This window comes from Solenopsis invicta, chromosome 16 (genome assembly GCF_016802725.1).
Source record: "Solenopsis invicta isolate M01_SB chromosome 16, UNIL_Sinv_3.0, whole genome shotgun sequence".
Taxonomy (NCBI): domain Eukaryota; kingdom Metazoa; phylum Arthropoda; class Insecta; order Hymenoptera; family Formicidae; genus Solenopsis; species Solenopsis invicta.
In genome coordinates, this window is record NC_052679.1 from 4,071,083 (window position 1) to 4,091,509 (window position 20,427).

Genomic DNA, 20,427 nt, shown 5'->3' on the forward strand with positions numbered 1-20,427 from the left:
AAAAGGTATCAGCATTGAGAGAAAAAAATTAGAGTAAAAAAGAAAAAAAAACGATTGAAAAGAGGTAGATCAGTGACAAACGATTATGAAATGACGAGGCGCTTCAAGACTTGACACAAAATATATTAAACTTGGAATAGTACACCACGTGTAGCGTTCGGTTAAATTATGCGACTAAATCGTCGTCTCTCCGCGACTCTCCTCGCCCCGGTCTCGCACTGGATCGACGAGGGGGACGATCCTAAGTCTCTCGATGATCTCGGGAGAGATCGTGGCGCGCCACGATATGCTACGATATGCTGATATGTCTGCTACGATATCGTCATCGTGATATGTCACACCGGCGCGCGTTAACAAGCGAGACACGAGATTCGTTGACTTTGTCTTTGATATCCGCGTGTATCCGTCGTTGCATCGAGCGACGGCGTGCGGTACAGTTTTCAGGCTTCCGAAATCGATTGCCCTTATGATATGCTCTATATGTGTGTACGTGTTGTAAGTGTATTCTTGAGTGTGTCTGCGTCTCCCGATTCACTCGCGCGATCAAGTTTACACGCAGCTCTCCGGGCCCGGTATGGAATTGGCGATGATGATCTCCTTCATCAGGTTGCGATCGGCTTTGAAGCTGATGGGCTCCCAGGACTTGGCGGAGAATGGGTTGAGCTGCCAAGTCAAGAGGAGATATCGGGTCTGAATCTAATTAATACTCTCCACGCGGCACGGAGAAACAGAATTGGGAATCGAAAATAGTAGCGATCGCGTCTCCTCCGGCTATCCGCGCTTCGAAAGATCGATATTATTCATATCGGTTATATACCGGTCGCGCGACAGCTAAACTGAGATTGGTTAGATAGCCGGCTTAATTTATAAGCGATCGATAGAAATTCAATCTACGGCAGATTAAATTTCTAATCTTCCAAATCGGAGTTCGGAATCTCGCGCGCTATTGAAACTTCCTATCTCTCCGTGAAGAATCGAAAGGGAAAGAATCAAAGGCACATTTTACGTTAATCCCACTATTGAGATAATTAGAAGTCATTATACGGGACGATTCGTTAAGGATTGAAAGACGTATATACATCGCTCGTTGCAATTATCCCCCCGATGCTAGAATTAAAGTAAATCTTTTCCTCGACTACGCGGCGGAATATAAATTGATATCGGATTAATTTGCAAATTGCAACGGCGCATTATTTACGTTACGTCAACTGTCCTCTTTCTCGTCGAAAGACCGTCGTGATAACTTCTGACATGACTTACGCTGCATCTGTTCGTCTGCAGTCCCTGCTTGTGAATGTCATAGGGTGCGAACAGCGTGTCCGGTCTCACCGGCAAAAACAGCTGTGGCTCGCGTTTGAGCTTCTCTTGGTCTGAAACATTCACATTATCCCGCTTTACATTCCGCAGCCTTCGAACAATTTGAATAAAGCGCCGAGGGCGAGGACCAGACGGACAGACTTAAAAAAAAGAAAAAAGAAAAAAAAAGGATTCCTGTTAAATGTACATTTAACAGGCCACGGAAAAGAGCGATAGTTTTAAATTATAAATTTTATTATCTGCTAGTTGATTCTAAAAATGCTATCTCTAGTCACTGCTATAACATTTAAATAAAAGCTTATTATTTTTGACAAAAATATTTGCCGCGACGTGTTAACTCAAAATAGCATATAACCAAATCAATCGGAAAATGATAGTTCGACGAAATCAACAGCAACATCTGTTGTTCAGTCGAGTCTTCGTTATTCCATGAATACTTGAAACCACTCATTTACGGCATGATTCTCGTTTTATTCTGGGTACCTCGTGACAGGTATGCGATGAATCAAACATCAGATTGATCAGGTCATGTCAGATCGCGAGTAAAAATAACGTTTTTTTCGCACAAAGCGATACCTTGCGGTGACTGTATGATGTCCGGTTGATTATTGAGCGCGTAATCGGTGACCTGCTTCAGCGTGTACTCGACGAAGTACGTGTGGTCGCCATGAGTCACGTCTAGCATCGAATTGTTCCTCGAGTCCGGCGGCGTGATGATCGGTTGCTTCATGTAGGGCTCGATGTGCACCGGAGACGTGGTGCCGCGTCGTCGATACATCATCAGCAATACGGAAATCACGGTCGCGCCGAAGGCCAGCAGGCAGCCGACCAGCAGCAGGATCAACGGCAGCATGCTGACGCCGGTGTCTGAAAAACGATTTGCATTTCGTCCTGCGATGGGACTCTGTGTGTATGTACGTTGCCTCATCGCGCGTGATAAAAAAATCATCCACTGCGCTTCAGGCAGTTAGTTTTATTCGACGTAATTGTTCATTGTACACACAGGATCAATTGCAATTAATTGCGGCACGATGAAATGAATGTTATTTAAAGATGAATTTTATTTCGTTGAACTTTTAAAAGTATTAATTGACGCTAATGACGCGGAGCTTGCTATCGTTTTAAGCTGTGTATATATATATATATATAAGTGGCACCGTTCCTCCTTTTCTAAAAGTTTATGCATGTAAGATGTTTTAATTAAAAATAAGTATCATTCGTATTTTTCATTTAAAATGAGAACACAGTAATGGTTTTGCTTATCTGAAAATTATACATTACGAATCTTTAATAATAGACAATCGAAAGATATAATTTATTACGAACAAAAAATCCGTTATGGATTTTTCCTAAAAAGCAGATAACCGTACGACTAAAATAAGAGAAATGACACGTATCTTTTTCGGTCGTCAAAATTGTAAATTTGTGAAATTTGGATCATTGCTCAGTTTTAGATCAGATAAGATTTCCATTCTCTCATGGTTCTGATAGAATAATTAATTGATGCTAGTATATCGAAAATGAAAATTGAAGTAAATTTCGAATTACTTGTTTTTGCAATTTTAAATATTTAATTATTTACAATGAATCTCTGTCAATCCTTTTGAAGGACAAGTTTCAATAAGATGTCCATTTTAACTCATTCAATTTATTCTCGTAAAAGAAACTAAAATATATTCTAAATCTGGTCCTGAAATTGAATCAATTTCGACAGAACAAACTTCTCAAATAACCTTTGTATTATTGAATAAGATAAGTGTTTGATAAGATATTTATAAAGAAACGTTATTTTTGCATTCCATTTTTATCTTATTGTTCTAAAAAATAAATGAGATAAAATTTTTTTTTTTTTTAAACAATTTTTATGCATATTACCCAGATGTACCGGAGATGCAATTTAAAAAGAAAAAGATAAAAAAAGCACGACAAACATTTAATATTGATACTCTTGCGGAATAAAAGTTCCCTCTGTAAATACTTTTATAATTCAATTACCTGTGTGCTTCTCCGAGTCGCGCAGCATTATGTCCTCCAACAGAGATACTTCGCTGCGACCCTTGGCGTTCACGGCGTAGGTCACTAGGTAGAAGTGCGTGGCCGGCAGAAGATCGGCCACGGCGATCCGGAAGATCGGTAGATCGGCTGACACGCTGGACGCGTTCACCCGGAGATTGCCGGTCAGCACCTCGTAAGCTTCCAGACGGAACTCCTGGTGGAGCCCGCCGTCGTATCCCGGCACACACTCGACCTCCAGGATCTCCGAGCTTTGATTGAGCGATGCCTTGATGGTGCAGTTATTCAAGGGATTCGGTTTCACTGCTCAGACATATCGCATAGAATTTCAGTTTTAAATCGAAAGAGATATCTTTATTTCAAGATTTAACGAATTTATGGTCTGATAAAGTTACCACGAAAGTGAGAAAAATATTAAGTATAAAGTCAGACGTAGAGTATATACGCGAAAGAAAGATGTAATTAAAGCTGAATGCTGTTTTTATTTTTTTTTTCCAGCATCTAAATCTCTCTCGAATACAAAGAAAGGTACGATTTAAGTAAACTACGATGGAACGTAACACGGTCATTTTCTCGTAGAAAATGAACGGTAAAACAAATATTTTCGAGTTTATGACGTACGGGACGCGATATGCCGGCTGCAGGCGAGCCGTAACTGAGGAGAGAAAAAGGAAAGCGCAAATATCCGCGCGAAGTTCTAAATACGAAAATCTAAATATCATGTGTTTTCGACGAGAGATGCAGCGGTACGCGCCGTGTTTAAATATTTTCAGAATTTCCCGGTCGCGGGAAATTTGTTTGCCTCCTGAAAGCGCGGGAGGGAGACGGCGAGAGCTAGGATTTCCTCCAGATTATGTTTCACAATGGAGAAGGAAGAAATAAAATCCCCGCCGATTTCTATCGCTCCCTCCCACCTTCTTCCTCTCGATACGATAAGCGTCTGGGACATCACCTGCCGGAATGACTTGATAGATGCAGGGCGCCTCCTGCTTCCCTATCGCGTTCCTACCCCAACAGGTCAGAGCGCCGTAATCCCTCTCGGATTCGGGGGTGTAGACGAGCTCGCTCATGGTGCCGTTATTTCCGTCAAACTTGGCCGGCGCGACTTCGAAGTTCTCGCCGCTGTTGTTGAACTCCCAGACAAAGTCCACCTCGCTCGGGTCGGCGTCTACCTCGCAGCGCACCTTCACGGATTCCTCCAGCGAGGCCCCGATAATCGTCACCTCCTTCGTCTTGCAGACCGGCGCGACTGGATCGCAACGTGCAAAAGAAAAAGACAACACACACGCGTCTTCGGGTGAACAGACGATAAAAACGATGAGGTTTTTTTCCGTTTTTTTTTTCCTCCCCCTCCCCCCTCGTCACCGCTATTGATCGGAGGAACTTCGACAGCGGGATTATTCCGAGTTTAAGAGCCGTTTTATTCGCCCTTAATCGGGAGAATTATATTGTTCGCCGTAGGGCTTAGATGGGAGGGTTGAAAATAAATTGGCTTCTAAAATGTAATCCCTCATATCTGACGTCCGAGATATTTCGCTCCCGAACACAATTACGCGCGGTTGGCATATTGTGTAACGCGTATTTTGGAGTTTACTGGAGGAAATAGGAACAACGTTAAATGTAACTTCTAACGTTGAAAAGGTCGGAGGTTAACTCCTTCCGTAATAATGCCTTTTTAATAATTTCTCTCGTAAATGGATCGCCCTGTCAATTTATGATACAAATAAATATATTCGCGCGTATCAATATTTATAATTACGTAATTATATTATTTACATTTATAATTACATAATTCAGTTTACATATCATAAACGGCAAGTGTAAATATCGAAATTTGTTTGTGAGAAATTTACGACGGATTCTGCAAATGACGCAAATACTTTCTCCCATTCGCGGACACTTGAATTTAGAAATTCGATTCATCCTCGGCGTGTACTCGTCGAGATTACACATTCGCTTTCTGAAGTCCTTGTTATCGATTCGAACTTGTCGCATCTACTTACACTGCACTCTCAGGTTCACAATCGGACTAGTCGTCTCCCCGCGATCGTTGCTGGCGAGACACGTGTAATTTCCCGCGTTGTCGCGTCCAATACCCTGCAGCACCAGGCTCTGGGTGCTCATGATGATACCGGCGGAATAGTTTTGCGTCAGCACGCCGCCCTGTCATTGATGGATTAACGCGTTTAACACGGGGGTTGAGATTCCGGAACGATAGCTTTTTCCGCAATATTTCTTCGGTAATAAGAACGGAAAGTGACAAATAGATTTCGTGTAAAGCTTTTCGCTTTGCGCGCCAAGCCCGTCGCCGTCTGCCGAGAGGATTCCCTTTTAATGGATTCTCTTTCTCCGTATAAATATTTGACACGTATATTCGGATACACCTTTCCCCAAATTTTTCCCGTTTCGCGAAGGTGGCGACGGAGGTGGAGATTTTCCAAGAAAATGCGAAGTTTATTTTCCATTTATGAATAGCCGTGTCACGAATATTCACGCAATAAACATGAGGCGACAGATATTCCACCGGTCTCGAAGAAATGGATGCATATGCAGACATGAAGAGACGACAATTTTCCGAATCCCCTTCCCCCCCCCCTTCACGCCATCCCTTCATAGGGCAAAGGTTGGTTTTTTTCTTTCTTAAAACTTGCATTTTCTCGAAAGTTTCAGATAACGCTTTAAAAGTTCCGTCGTAAAGTATCGTGACTCGAATCCTTATCCGAAATAAAAAAGTCATTACTGATTCTCGTGCGAATAGAAATGTAAAGTTCGGGCACCCCGTATTTTTCGGACCCCGGTGTGTGCTTTTCGCGCTTAATCGCCGGAACTTTTTCTTTTTTTGGAACTCGGAAACTGTTTGGTGGAGAGCCAAAGCTCGAGCAATCGAAATTTTAAAAGTGAGACGCCGGTGCCTCGCGCAGGCAAACAAACCCCGGGATTAAAGTTGGGTTCGCTGTGCTGTCAGTGCGGGACTTACGTTGTGGCGCCAAGTAATTTTGTGATGCTCCGGATTGGCGCGGACTTTGCATTCGAAGTACACATCGTCGCCCTCCTTTATGTTCTCCGCGTTCAGAGTGCTGCCCAGATGCAGCTGTACTTTAGGCGGGACTGCAGAGAGAAACAGAGAGAGAGAGGGAAAGAGAGAATTTTTCGGTTCTTCAAAGTTTCAACGTGCACAACCATAATAAAATATTTCGGCGGATTCTGAGAAAATGGACGTGAAATATTAAAGTAGGCGGAATACGTGAAAGAGTGAGAAAATATTAATGAGACAGGTGGCCATTCGCGATTTAACGATTTAACAGATTTCCATTTCCACACATTTTGGCCGGTGCTAACACACAACGAAACTCGTTGAGTACCATTTGCGTATTTGCGCGCGCGCGAATTTTAATTCTTCCGCAACCAAACCTGAATTATTGACTATTAATCGCTAAATAAATATCATCGCAGCCAATAAACGTTAATTGATCGAGATATCTTCGCATTCTCCGGCTTAAATAATTTCAATCAATAAATCGCGAGCTGCACTTTTCACAGATAAACAATCGCGCTTCTCAATTTACCGGAAAATTTTTATTTTCCCGTTAAAAAAAAAAGATAAAACAAAAATGTTTCGCAAATGCAACAATGTTATCGGCGACAAATTGATTTCGCGGTGATCGAATCTAGGTCCGTGCTGCCGCCGTTTGATAAAAGTGACGCCGAAGAAACGGCGTCCGCCACTTACAGACAACATTCAACTTGAAGAAGTCCTCCAAGTACGCGTCCGCCAAGGCCGGGTTCTCGCCGCGGCACTTTAGGATCTTGCCGTGATCGTCGGGGACGGGTGAGAATACCAGGGTGCTCAGCACCGCCGACGCGTTGCCGCTCTCCTTCACCTGCTGGCACATTCGAAAGTTGCATAGAGCTTAATTCCAAGGGACGGTGGGCGAGGGGGCGAAGGGTACGTCGAAAAATGTCGACGTTTTCAAAGTATTATCGACCTTGCCGTTCCGGAAAGTCTCGTTCCCCTCGATCCAGGTGATGCGGGCGCGGGGATGCGAGCCTGTCGTTTCGCAGGTGATGGAGTAGTCCTTCTCCGTCTCCATGACCGTTAGCTTCGACAGTATCTTCACGGTGAGCGGTTTTACTGGAATCAACCGGCGGAATCGCGTTTATTACGCGCTATATCGCGGGTAATGCCGTAACGTTTTACGTTCCCTTAAAAGTTTCAAGCACGAGCCGCAACGTCAAAAAACCATGAGGTCATAGGGATTCATAATTAACACTTGGAACGCCAAAGCCTCCCCTGTGTCCCGTATCTGCAAACTGCCCTGACGCTCTTTTAAATTTTTCGCGGTCCGCGATTATAAATCGCGCGATGAGCGTTGAAGTGGACGTTTTTAATTAAAACCATTATACATATATGAAGCGTGTTTAACTTTAATCTGATTGATATCGGTTTCGAGAGATTATAAACATTGTTTTTGATAAAAATACATGTTTTAAAAGGGCCACAAATATGCGCGAATCAGTTCGCCGGTCCGAGATTTGTTCAAGTTGAATAATTAAAGAAAGCTAAATTTATTTTTGCGATATGCTAGCCATGGTTATCCGCGCGCCAGGGTCAGCGTTTCCTACTTCCAACAGACCTGTCAATAATTTATCGAGCCGATAACAGAAACGCGAAAGGATTATTTTCCGCGGTCGAAATTTAACTAATATGAATTATTAACAGATTGAATGCCGCGGGGATTTTGATTAACTTTGCAAAAGCGTAATTAGAGGGCTGTGGAACCGATATTGCGGTAAATAAATGCCATATTTTTGTCAAATGTGCTCGTTACCCCGTTTAATTGAGACCCTTGACAACAACAACATGCAACTTTCTAAACGCGGCCGAGCGAGCTTTGCGCGCGTCAAAACGGGATGGCGCCGACACGATAACCTTTGGACACTCGGCCTTTTGTAACTTTTAGCTGTTTCATAGCATTCCAAACTCACTTGCTTTTGTCCCAAGAATTATCGGATGTGAAATTTAAATGAAGAACACTGGTCGCGTGTGTGTATCAATTTTTCGTAGAAAAATATTGTATAGTAAAATATTGTAAATTTCTGCGCAAATATTTACGTTGTATGCATTGTCGAATGGAGTGGTCGACTATAGAGGAGAGAGCGCGATTATGAGACGGATATGGAGTGGCGAGGTGATATCTCTTATTGTTTGCGTCCAATTTTAAAGGCAGTCGTTAAAATTACCTCGTCACAATCTAATTAGACATCGTAGAATGGTTACTGGTCATTAATGCTCACTGCGTTTTCATAAAAGCTCATTTTCAATTTCGTACTGATTTTTACAGGTGTATAATCTACGTAATTTAGAGAATTACATTACGTACAAATTTTTGAACTTTAGTCTAGATTGAAGACCCTAAATGTGAGTTTCACGGGCCACTTGCATCATGATCGCTCTTGCGACTTTACGATCACATTTTAGACGTTGTATTATATTTTTCTAATGCGGCAAAAAATGATTTTAAAAAATTTTTATTAAGCAAAAGGAATTACTTGAAAAAAAAAAAAAAAAAATTATTTAAGTAAAAACAACATTAAAAGAAAATATTTTATAAAATGTTTGTTTTGTGACACGTATTAATACGTAAACTGATGGATTATTTGTGATTTGTTTTAATAATTAAAAAGGTCTTTCATTAGATGGTAGTATGCTATGACCGCCCTCGTATTTCACAAACGCATAATCTTTTTCTTCTTCAATAAATTGTAAATTACGATCGTTCTATATATTTGATGAAGTTCTACCTATAAGATGATTGCTATGGCTAATAAACTTATGTCCAAGAATTATGTCGCGTTGATATCTACCAAGTTATTTTAAGAAAACAAAATGGTATTTCACCACCCCCTTCTCTCCTCTATCGCGACGCCGAAGGGAAAGAGGTTTCTCACCTGTGGTCACGGAGATTGTCTTCGACCACAGGTACAATAGGACAAAAAGTACTTACGATAAACGTCGAGGATCACAGTCTTCTCTAGCGGCGGTATGAGATGCGTGTTGGCCGCCTGGCATTTGTAGGTGGTGTTGCGGTGTTCTCGCCGCAGCTGCGGCACCGTCAATTTGCTGACGACGATATTCTGGCCGAACTCCTCGAGTCTGCCGTCCACCTCCTTGCCGTTCACCAGCCAGCTCACCTCCGGCGTGGGTTTCCCTTCGCGTGGGGTACGCGCGCGCGAAAGCACGAGGAAAGCACGGAAATTATACGCGGCTAATTAACTCTCCCCCTCGCCTCCGTCGTCGATCAGTCTCGCGTGACAGCAGACAAATCACCGGGGCCATAATTACCCTTAATACCGGGTGTCTCCGATCGGGCGCGCCCGCGTAATACCCGAGCCCACTTAGAGGCCGGGCTCGTATTTAATTGCTAATACCGGTAGCCAGCGGTATCTCCTCGCTTTTTATTTGTTCACGCGATCTTGAGGCGGGGGTTTATACGCGCCGGGATTTATTCGCGGGTAAAAGCAAGGGGGGCCGCTCGGATAATTTGTCGCTCTCTCGCCGAGATTCGTATCTCGAGCAAATATATTAATCAGAAACCTGATTTCCCTCTGGGAGGAATTAACGGATAAAATTTTACAAACTGGAGAACGCGCGACTACATATATATCCACACACATAATGGTAAATTCATTCCGCCGATTTTAAACTATGCGACGAGAAATTTGCTTTACCGCGGAACACCGTATTTTATCCTCCGCGCCTGTGTCATTTAATTATATTAATTGTGAAAAGAGATAAAGAAATTTCGATGCGTGTTCCAAATTGTAATTAACTGTACGATAACGTTGATTTACCATTTTCATAGCAGAATGTCTCTAATATGCACAAACGGAAACCGAGAGCGTAATGTAAATAACCGCGAGCGGAAGTTCAAGACACAGATAGGAGCGAAAGCTCTGGTATTTGCACGAAATTCACCTAAGGACAAATCACAAAGAGACGAAACGGAATACGGAGTGCTCACCTCCTCTCACTTCGCACGACAGACCGAACTCCACGCCGACCTGGAACGGCCCGGCGATGCTCTCCACCTGCACCCCGGAACTGTCGTAAATGAGTAGCTGGTGCGGTGGTACTGCGAACACACAATTCCCGCGAACCGACGGCTCGCTTTCCATAATTGACGGATAATAGCCCAGGCGGTCTAGTCCGACTTTTTAAGGAGAGCTCGCGAAAGTTAATTTTAAACTTGCAAAAATAAAATTTCGATTAATTCCCCCCTCTCTCTCGCCGTTTCTACGCTCTTCGAAGTTCGAAGAAAAGTGGGTTATAGACCGCCGCAGCGGCGGCGGCGGCGGCGGCAGCAGCGGCGGCGGGCCCTTCAATTAGCGAAACCGCGCGAGACGGGACGGAGATTGTTCCGGCAAGTTTAACTTCGCGTCGAGATGAAAAAAGACCTTGCATATCGCCCGACGTTAACTGCAGCTAATTCCGCTGGCTTTCCTCCTCCTCCTCCTTCTTCTTCTGTTAGCACGGAAAGGGGGCTGCTGCTATCCCCCCTGCTTCGGACGATCCTCCGGGGCGTTTTACGCGTTAACCGGGGCGCAGTTAATCATACCGGAACAGTGTTACGCGGTCGTTACGATAATGAGTTTCCTCACCGATCACCGTGAGATTCACTTGGAAGTTCTTGGTCGGCGAGTTCTTGAAGTCCACCCGGCATCTGTAGATACCCTCGTCGTCGAGCTGGACCGCCTCCAAGGAAAGTGTGGCAGGCTTCGTCACGGTGACGAAATAGGCTCTGGGCCCCACGGCAGTGCTGTCCGACCAGTTGAGGGCCTTGTTGAATGCCCGTCCTCGCACATCGAAACTGAAACATTTAATCCTTCTGTATAATTCACGAATAAACCTTCCAATTCCTTTTCTTTCTCTCTTAACGCGCTCCCCAACTTTGAAGAAGCTTTTTTTCCCTTTCTCCAACAAATAAACTCACCTTTGTATTATTCGCCGAATTTATTGAAAATCAATTCACTTGTAGAGCAGTAAAAAAATAATAGAACGTATTTTTTTTTATCGGAAATCGAACATGTTTAAGGGATAAATTAATTCTCGAAAATCGGTTAAATTTTCATTTGTCGATTATACTCTTGACAGTGTAATTTCGTAAATATACAATACACGCAACATGCATAGAATTTCGAAAGCTATTAACTGGTATAAAAATTAATTCATGTTTGCTTGCCGATAAAAAAGAAATACGTGTATTATTTTTTTTTTTACTTCTTTACAAGTGTATTGAGATTCGATAAATTCAGGGAGTGACACAAAGGTAGGTTTACTTGCGTAATAAGTTCCGCTCGGTTGCTCGTCGCTTACCTGTAAATGGGTTTCACCGCATAATCGCGGAACCAAAGGACCATGTAGACGCGATCCTCTCGCGTGGACGGCTCAATGTCGCAAGGCAAAGTGGCAGTGCGGCCAAGTACGGCGCTGACTTTAGACGTGGATACTGGAGAAGTTGAAGAAAGGTGATTAACGCGTCGATTGACGGTGAAACGACTCCTGGCATGAAACAAACTCATCGGCTTATGCATAACTTGACTGAAATTTAACTAGATGCATTTATATTTAAATGCAACTTGCTTCATCACTTATTATTATTTATCGGAAATTTCGGACGTATTCGCATAAATTTTTTAATCAAAGCTAAGTGACATGTTTAATCGAAATGACATATTTAAGTATCGCTAAAGATAGCCATGTTTTATTTGTGGACGGATATTGCAAATGCAATTAGTGGCTAAACAATTTCCCTATACTGGGAATAATCTTTTTTCCGATTTTCACATAACTGCTGCTGTTGTAAATGGTCGAAATTAAGCTTTAAGGAATCACGGAATCTTTTCAATGTCTCTGTTTTTTAATGGTTCCATTAGAACTTTGTCATAAACAACAATGCGACTTTTCTCTCTCCCGGTTAAATCTCATTAACTGAAACGCTATGAATAATTTTACTTACAATACTTGCTCTGTTTTCTTAGAAGCAAGCGCATTACGGGTCGCTTAATAATTGAGTTAATAATTCTGACGAATGTTCGGTGCTATTATATAATATTGTGTAATTTTGAAATTTTAATGTAAATTCGAAAGCCATTATGTTTAATAACTCATGACGTTTTGTGAACTGCTAATTATGGTTAATAAGTTAAATGAGCTGTAACGCCAGCTTTTATGTCACGAAAGAACGTAGAAAGTTATTAAGCTAGTAGGAAGTATTTATAAGTAAACTTACTCACAAGCCATTCAGGTAAACGAGATTTAGCAGCGGAAAACTTGAGATTAAATTTTTTTCCTCTTATTGTTCGGCGGTGATTTTAAATTACCCTGAAATAACGCAGCTGTGAGAATCCTGAACTCTAAGCGAGTAATATCGTTACATTTCACAAAATAAAGTCGCATCAAGGATGTGTAGATATCTTAAGAGATATTTCCTTCAATTTAACATGCCATTCCGACGCGAAAAAGAGTCCCTGCCTCTTTCGCGACATATAATAAAAAGGAAGCTGCTTTGCTTCTTACGAATAAAGAGAGCGGGAAAGCAGCTTGAAAAATATCACTAATGAAGTTCGTTTTCGCGCATAATGGAGAGTTTCCACTCCGGCAACGCGAAATATAATTACGTCGCGTAACATTTCTTTGAGCAAGTTTCACGCTCCGAGTGATTTCCGGTATCGCAACAAGCTGCGTCTGATTTCCCGTTTTCCAATACGCCGCAATTTTCATCAATCGAACGACGTCTGTAACACGAATACGAACTCTTCCGGCAGGATATCGCTTTTACGTTTGTTTGTGACGCCCAGATGAAAAATGTACATGCCATGAGCCATTTATCTTTTTTAGCATCGTATCAGCGCGATTATTATCTGTTCCATCTATTTAAACGCGCGTCATTTTTTATGCCGAAGGCATTTCAAATGTACAAATGAAAACTGACAAGGCACACCAATGTAATTGGAAAATGGCTGTGAATAAAAGTTGAAGATAAGATAGCCGTTCGCGTAATTACCGGAAGGGAAAAAGAGAGAAAAAAAAATGGAAAATACCGACTGGAAAATTTTCAGCTGTGAGCTGTGGGATGGATTATAAATTCAAAACTTGTGAAAGCTTCGCACTTTTGATCAAGACGTTATAACCGCATGTGCATTAACGAGAACTTATTTATTATTTTATCACGATTTTAGGGGAGTGTTCGACCCTGCTTTTCCATTTCGACCCAGTTTTTATTTTAAAAATACCATAACTTGGTAAATATCGATTCTAACAGTTTTCAATTTCATGACTTTGTCAGTTTTCCACTTTTCAATATGCATTTATGAAATACGTATTGGGTTCCATTTTGCGCACAAACGCCATATAGAGTTCCGTTCTGCCGGACATGCTGAGTGTGCACGGCAAACGAAGCTACCAGCAGAATTAAGGGACCCATTGTGTGATCAAGGAAAATTTTCCTTCTCTGTTAATCTTTGGCAATATATCGCGCAACGAAATAATAATACAATCTGCGGAGAAGCGGCGAATTGCTAAGCATAGTTCACTCAACCACTTCCTTCACCCGGATATTTTTTGCGGAAAACCAACCCGTAACGTCCTTTCTGTTTTTTATTATTCAATTTTCTCCTCTTCCTTCTCTCTTTTTTAATAACGATCAAAATAAAATACATTTTTTTTTTTGGGTGGAAACGCATACGCACTCACATGCATACTTCACTTTGTAATCTATTCTTTTTTTTATCACATTTTTACGTCCTATTAGAAAAAAAGAAAAAAAAAGCAACAAACGGCCGTTTTGTGCCTCAAAATCGCGGAGATGAATTTTCGGCCACACATTCCTCCGTTAACTTGAATATCGATGTTTCCCCAACGAGAGCATTGAGGTACAGATAGTTTTCGAATAATTAGCGATAGGAAAACTCTTCGTTCCAAACTAAATTAAACATATACTTTCAATTTCAGAAATTAAATTTTATTAAATTAAGATTCGCCCGAAGAGTCGATAAATACACCTTTATTATTAAGTAAATAAACGTGTATATTTATCAGTCGTAACTTTGAGTTAACATTACTTTAATCAACTTCTTCGGCACGAGTCGCAAGTAAAACGTATCGCTTGAAAATTAAAAAGTTACTTGTAGAAAGTGTAACGCGACGAGCTCGTCTCACATATCGCCTTTATTAAATAAAAAAAAATTTCTCAAATAAACAAAAGAAAGATGAGGAAAATTGATCTCCAGTCGAGACAACCGGTAATTTCGGGACACGCTCGAAAGGAATACGTATATCGCTCGCGCGGGTCAGGGAAGTGGTTAATCTCGATCGTTCGTGCGACCGGTGCTCGTGCTCGAGCCGCGCGTACCTAGGTCATCGTCCTTATCCCAGTTGCCGCTGGCGTTCACGTAGACGACCACAGCGAATATGTAGCCGCTAATCACGAGTCTCACCGCTATCTCGGCCAGCGTCCCGAGTGCCATCCCACGTAAGGGATGCGACACCTTCGCCGGGCACTTGGGTGGCACGCTCAAATCCGTCGTTCCCGGCATAATACCACCCCGCGGGTACGGCGCCTCCTTATTGTCATTCCACACCGGGAAGGACCTGTCCCCGCGCACGGCTCCCTCTCGTCCAGGCAGCGCGTGCAGAACGACGAACACACGCAGGAACGTCGACTTCACCGACTCGTGTGCGAATCCTTTAAGCCCAAACGCCCGCCGTCGAGGCGCATCGAAATGCCCGGCTGACAAATCTGCGCCTTCCTTCACTGCGTGTCTACGTTGCACTGTGCGTATCACTGCTAAATCAGTGCAAAAGGATTGTCGGCTCTTTCGTTGTTCAAAATATCAAAATACATTTGACGTATTTACTCTATTGTACGTATTTACTCTGTAAATTGTTATATTGATTCATATTAAATTTTGTGCATTCATAAATCGGAAAGGATTATATTTGGTAAGCAATTGAGCAATAAAATTTCTTTGATAAGCAAAGCTCTTCGTTAGATTTATCGTTACCGACGAGCGAGATTTTTGTGCTGTTATCAAAATTGATAAAACTGATAATAAAGAATATGGGAAACGATAATAAGTGTCGCTCTAGAGGGACAGGTAAAAGTCACGGACAAACCTTTTGCATCAGGTTAATAATTCACGTTCTCGCGCCTACTACCGCGTCACTATTTTCGTCCTTTCTCGATCGATTCGGTTGCTAAAATATATATATCGTCGTTTTTTTTTATTACGTTGCGATATCAAGTTGAACAGCGGCTATTCGGTTGTTTTCACGTGGCTGCTTTCGATTACCCTCTCTTAGCTTTATTGTTCTCGGACTTGAAAGCGGTCAATTCCTCTCGTTGCAGCTGCTACATTACCATTATATTTCTCATGCTCATCAAACTCTACTTGAACAATAAGTTCTCGATAGTTGTAACGGTTTTGTCGCGCGCGGTATTCTCCTTACTTTATCGTTCTCTCCCAATCGCACAAATTTTCCCGCTGTCCCCACTGCGATTTGTTAACGTTCGGTTATCGTTGTCGATTACGTCCCAGCATTCGTCACTCGTGCAGGAAGATGCATGGAGGCCCAGATTACTCACCGTTCAAATTGACGCCCGTCGCCGGCTCAAATAAAGACGGACATTCGAAAACATCCGGCCGGCTTCGGAATCCCCGTCGACGTTTTATGATCGATTATTACAAATTATTTTCAATATCCGTTAATGCGTTTCGTCGCGCGCGTATGTTATTGTCGTGTTTTGCGGATAGAGACGCGCTTCGTCGAACGTAATGTACAATTTTACAGATATGTTGGCCGTATACCGCGAAATATCTCTTGAAGCAAATGAGTCCTTTTTCAGTAGTGCAGCTTGAGCTCGAGACGGCCGGTCCGCCTGATCAAGCACGACCCTCTTCCACTCTGCTGCACACGATTCTAATTTCGATCCACTCTACTTATCCCATCTCCTCCCGAATTCATTCGCGTTATTGTCGCGCACCTCACCCCCCGCGCTATCCTGTGTGTCTGGAAAGTTCTTCGACGGCCGGATGCAACGAAAGGATTAGTCGAGCAACTTTATCCTTCAAGTTGGAAAAGGGGCGGGAGGGAGGGAGGAGACAATCGTTAACCGCTTGATTAATCGTTGCACTCGTTGCACTTCGACACGTATCTTACCGCGTTGAAACGTTCGGGACGAGCCACAGGTCGACAGCGAAAATGTCTTCTTATTATCAGCGAGGAGAGTGTTACGTGTATTAATTTATTTTAACAATCTAGTCGACTTTAATGGAGAGGCGTGACATCTCAATGTGCGGCGCTATTCGAAGCATCGCTTGGTTCAAGTCGGTAGATTTATGTCTAACTTACTCGGTTAAAGTTGTATTTAGTCAGTTCTATTAACAGCCGGAACTTCTTAGCACTTGCAAAACAATCCGTCGTCTCGAGAGGACTAATTCCCTCTTTCTCTCGCTTACTCTTTCCCTCTCCTACACTATCTCTCGCTCTCTCTCTCTCTCTCTCTCTCTTTCCGTCTGTTCCGTCGATTAATCAAAGGGGAGTCTTATTGTCATTCTGTCCGAGATCAGACAGCCACTTCCTCCACTTCCATCGTGCCGGCGAGAGGGCGAAGGGGCGAAAGGCAAGCAAGCTATAGGGAGCAGAGGACGAGCCCGGCGGGGGATGCTTCGCGGTCTGATCGTCTCGCGAGCGTTCGAGAGGAGTGATTTCACCGCGACGGTATTCTCCAACGATTTTCCACCCCTAAAAGCCTCCCACCCCTCCTCTTTCTCTCTCTTCCTCCCTCCCTTTCTCTTTCTCTCTCTCTCTCTCTCTCTCTCCTCTTTCTCTCTTACCTCGAAGGTAGACGGCCTCCTCCCACCGCCAGCCCCACGGCGATGTCCTCCGGCGAGGATCCTCTCGAGGGGGAGGGCGCAACGGAGGAGGGAGGAGGGGGAAGGACGACACGCTCTTCCGAATAGTACGAGGATCTCGAGGAGTCCTTCGGCAGCCTTCCTTAATGTTTCTTAATTACCCGCGTTCATTAATCATCGGGTCTTTTGATGTCCGTTGAACGCTTTCTTTCGCCGCGTGATTCGCGAGAGCGCCAGGCGCTCGCTCGCTCGCTCGCCTAAAGCACCCGTGGCACGCTAAAGCACTCGAGCGGAAGGCTCGAGGCTCGCACCTGAAATGGCGCAACGCGTCCTGACGAAGCACCGCCTTTCTCCGCGGGGATTATCGTCCTTCTGGGGCTTGCCACCCTTCGAGGTTTAGGGCCGCCGTATAGGCGATTCGACAATGGCGATGACAGATCGGCCGACCCGCTCGCTGCACGAGGCGTGCACTTCGACACACGCACGATACTTCCGTTGTTATTCTACTGGTCCTCAATTTCCGCCGTGATCGATCATCCCTTGTATCATTTTGTAGCGTTTCCTTTTTTTTTCTCCGCGAAGAAAAAGACCGTCAAAAATATAAGATGTATAACGCGCGCTACCGTGCGTAAAAAGCCGACGATATAAAACACATGTAAAAAACGGCAAAATACTTGAAACCGACGAACGAGTTGGTAAAATTCTCTCTCGAATTAATCGACTCTACATTTTTCGACAGCGGCGAACGTTCCGTTTTTCATTGGCGCGAATTGTTCTACTTCTTGACAGGGCAAAAATTTCACCGCAGTAGTTACGGATAGTCATACACGGCCGTCATACCTGATAGTTCTCGCTTCTGTAGGCTCTCTCTTTTTTTTTCGACCCTGCTGATCGTTTCTCTCAAAAATTTAAAGGGTAATTTGAGATTAATTTGATTCAGCCCCTTCGCGGAACCTCTCTTTCCTCTTGTCTCTTAGCAACCGCAATTGACGACGCGACGATTTTTCCTTCGCGGCAGATGCTGATAGCTCACTCACAGCCGATCGTTCGCAAATTTCTGTCAAAAATTCCGTCAGTTCGAACTTCCGTGCTTCCAGATTACCCCTTTCTTTTCAAATCAGTCAATCGAAAGTAGCGATCACACGCGCACTTCGAGCGAACCGTTCGTCTCGCTTTACCAGCCGGCTGCCGACGGCATAACGCTGAATTCCAACATCCCCATCGGCGCTGTCGTTTCTCACGCTTCTCCCGAAGGAGATCTCGCACTCAGTCGCAGAGGGAAAATCTCGATAACGATCGCGGACCGATCGCGGGCCGATGGCAACGGCGGCGGCGGCGACGGTGGTGGCGGCGGCGGCAGCGACGGCAGTGGTGGCGGTGGCGGGTCGACGACACCGGCTGAATTTCCCACGAAATTTCTCGCCTTCGGTGCGAGGCGCGGCGGCTTCAGCCGGTGTGTTGCGGAGCAAGAAAAGCCGAGCCGCGCGCTTCTCGCTCCCTTCACGATCTAGCTCCTTCGCACCCTCGTTACCTCGAGGTCGGCGGAACTCGACTCGGACTCTCCTACGCGACGCGTGCTGTCGCGTGCGACGCGCTGCACGCTTCCTCGTCGCGCGGGCACGCCGCTATAACCGCCGCCGAGAGAGGACGACGACGCGCGCGAGACGGGTTGCCGATCGATTTTCGCGAGTCAGTCCGATCCGACCGCCTCGCGTTTCGACGCGTTTCGATGCCCGCGCGATGAACAACCCCCTACGCCGACGGAGGCGGTGGTGGAAGCGGCGGCGGCGGCAACGGCAGCGGCGGCGGCGGTGGTGGTGGTGGTGGTGGTGGTGGTGGTGGTGGCGGCGGAGAACGTGCCGCGCAGGGCTGTCCGTGCGTGGGGTGCGCCACAGGGTGTCCTGGAATTGACCGAGGACGCGTACACACCGTTCTCTTAAACCTACGAGATTCAACGCGAGCTCTGACCTCGACGAGCTCACCACATTGGCTCCATCATATTTTAACGCCCTATTAACTGCGACTTCGAAATCCCGAACAACAAACGCCAATTTAGCTAAATCAGATGTTCATTAGAATGTCTATAGTAAATTTGATTGTCTTCTATTTTTGGTTCAGACCGCAAAGCGCAATGCAATAGCATTAAAAAGTAAATCGTGAAAACTATCATGAAAAATATATTTGATGCTATGTTGGTTTTGGGAATTCGGTTGGATTTTACGTTCTAGTTCGTGATAGCAGTTAGACATCGTCTGATATCAACTTGAAAATGTTTTTCTCTAAATTTTCAAAACTTTCGCTCGTGCATCGAGGGGAATCCGTTCGAAGCTTTTCTAATTTTCATTTGCGCCTTTTGTGTGTTGCTGCTTTATCAAGTAACACGTAACAATTGATATAACTTGAATGAATTATTAGAAAATGTATGACGTTGACGATATTATACCCTCGTATCGATCCACCCTTTATTTCTTCTCTTTTTCGTATATCTCAGCTTTGTTTCTTCGTATGAATATACATGAAAATTAATGGGAATTAAACAGGACATTAGTGATCAAGGTGTACCCTAAAGCTTTCACCCACAGACTTTCCTGACGACTGTCTGTATTTATCGCGAGTGCGGCTGCGCGAGCGGTGCATTCACGCCGTCGCCAGGATCGGAGGAAAGTATTCATGAGAAAACAAATTGGAAGCGCCGGGATCTAGCTCATATACGGGGTGTTTCATAAAGTTTACATCAAACTTGAGGAGCGTACCCTCGGCAAATTTGAGATCGACTTTTCTCTCGCGGAAAGTTGAGCGAAAGCGAAGTTATGGTCTGATTCAGCCTTGAAAGTTCAAATACAGATTGCATGAACTAATGGATAACATCGGATAAACTAGTGGCTACAAACTAATGCCTTCCCAACAAACACCAAATATAGCATAGATATAATGCTGTGTAACATAGAGATACACGTGTATGCGTCATATGATATCGCATCCACGTTATATTCGGTGTTTACTGGGTTGTTATACCGTGGCGATGTCAATTTAGGATAATTTTAGCGCAGTTTCAATTACAAGAATGTTTAAATGTCGAAGAGCACACCTTAAAGCCGATGTGGTCTCGAAGAGAGAGACCGGATTTTCGCCGAAGCAAGAAGTCAATTAGCAAATGTCTTGAAATTAATTAGAAATTAATTA

The 20,427-nt window shown here is 43.9% G+C and overlaps 1 protein-coding gene across 7 annotated transcripts; it reads right to left on the reverse strand.

The window, feature by feature from the left end:
• Window positions 1-102: 102 nt before the first annotated feature.
• LOC105204145 (nephrin) lies at window positions 103-18,996 on the reverse strand. 7 transcript variants are annotated; one of them, XM_039458349.1, is made up of 15 exons: window positions 15,975-18,996; window positions 14,742-15,173; window positions 11,705-11,837; window positions 10,990-11,198; window positions 10,353-10,463; window positions 9,336-9,539; window positions 7,317-7,462; window positions 7,061-7,211; window positions 6,308-6,438; window positions 5,334-5,493; window positions 4,283-4,579; window positions 3,313-3,633; window positions 1,894-2,184; window positions 1,261-1,370; window positions 103-663 (listed from the first exon to the last, which is right to left on the reverse strand). In XM_039458349.1, exons 2-15 carry the CDS (start codon window positions 14,923-14,925, stop codon window positions 550-552), a joined length of 2,562 nt encoding a protein of 853 aa, XP_039314283.1. In that variant the 5' UTR covers window positions 14,926-15,173; window positions 15,975-18,996; the 3' UTR covers window positions 103-549. The 7 variants fall into 7 exon arrangements, with proteins under 7 accessions (XP_039314283.1, XP_039314282.1, XP_039314281.1 ...); XM_039458348.1 differs by having other exon boundaries at window positions 14,742-15,176; XM_039458347.1 differs by having other exon boundaries at window positions 14,742-15,265.
• Between the last annotated feature and the right edge of the window lie 1,431 nt (window positions 18,997-20,427).

Excerpts from the sequence above, each read along its gene's own strand:
- LOC105204145 (XM_039458349.1), bottom strand. The coding sequence starts at position 14,925 with ATGCCGGGAACGACGGATTTGAGCGTGCCACCCAAGTGCCCGGCGAAG. Across the intron at positions 11,199-11,704 it reads GCGGTGAAACCCATTTACAG|TTTCGATGTGCGAGGACGGG; the intron begins GTAAGCGACGAG and ends TAAATGTTTCAG. Across the intron at positions 6,439-7,060 it reads CTTCAAGTTGAATGTTGTCT|TCCCGCCTAAAGTACAGCTG; the intron begins GTAAGTGGCGGA and ends TTCTCTCTGCAG.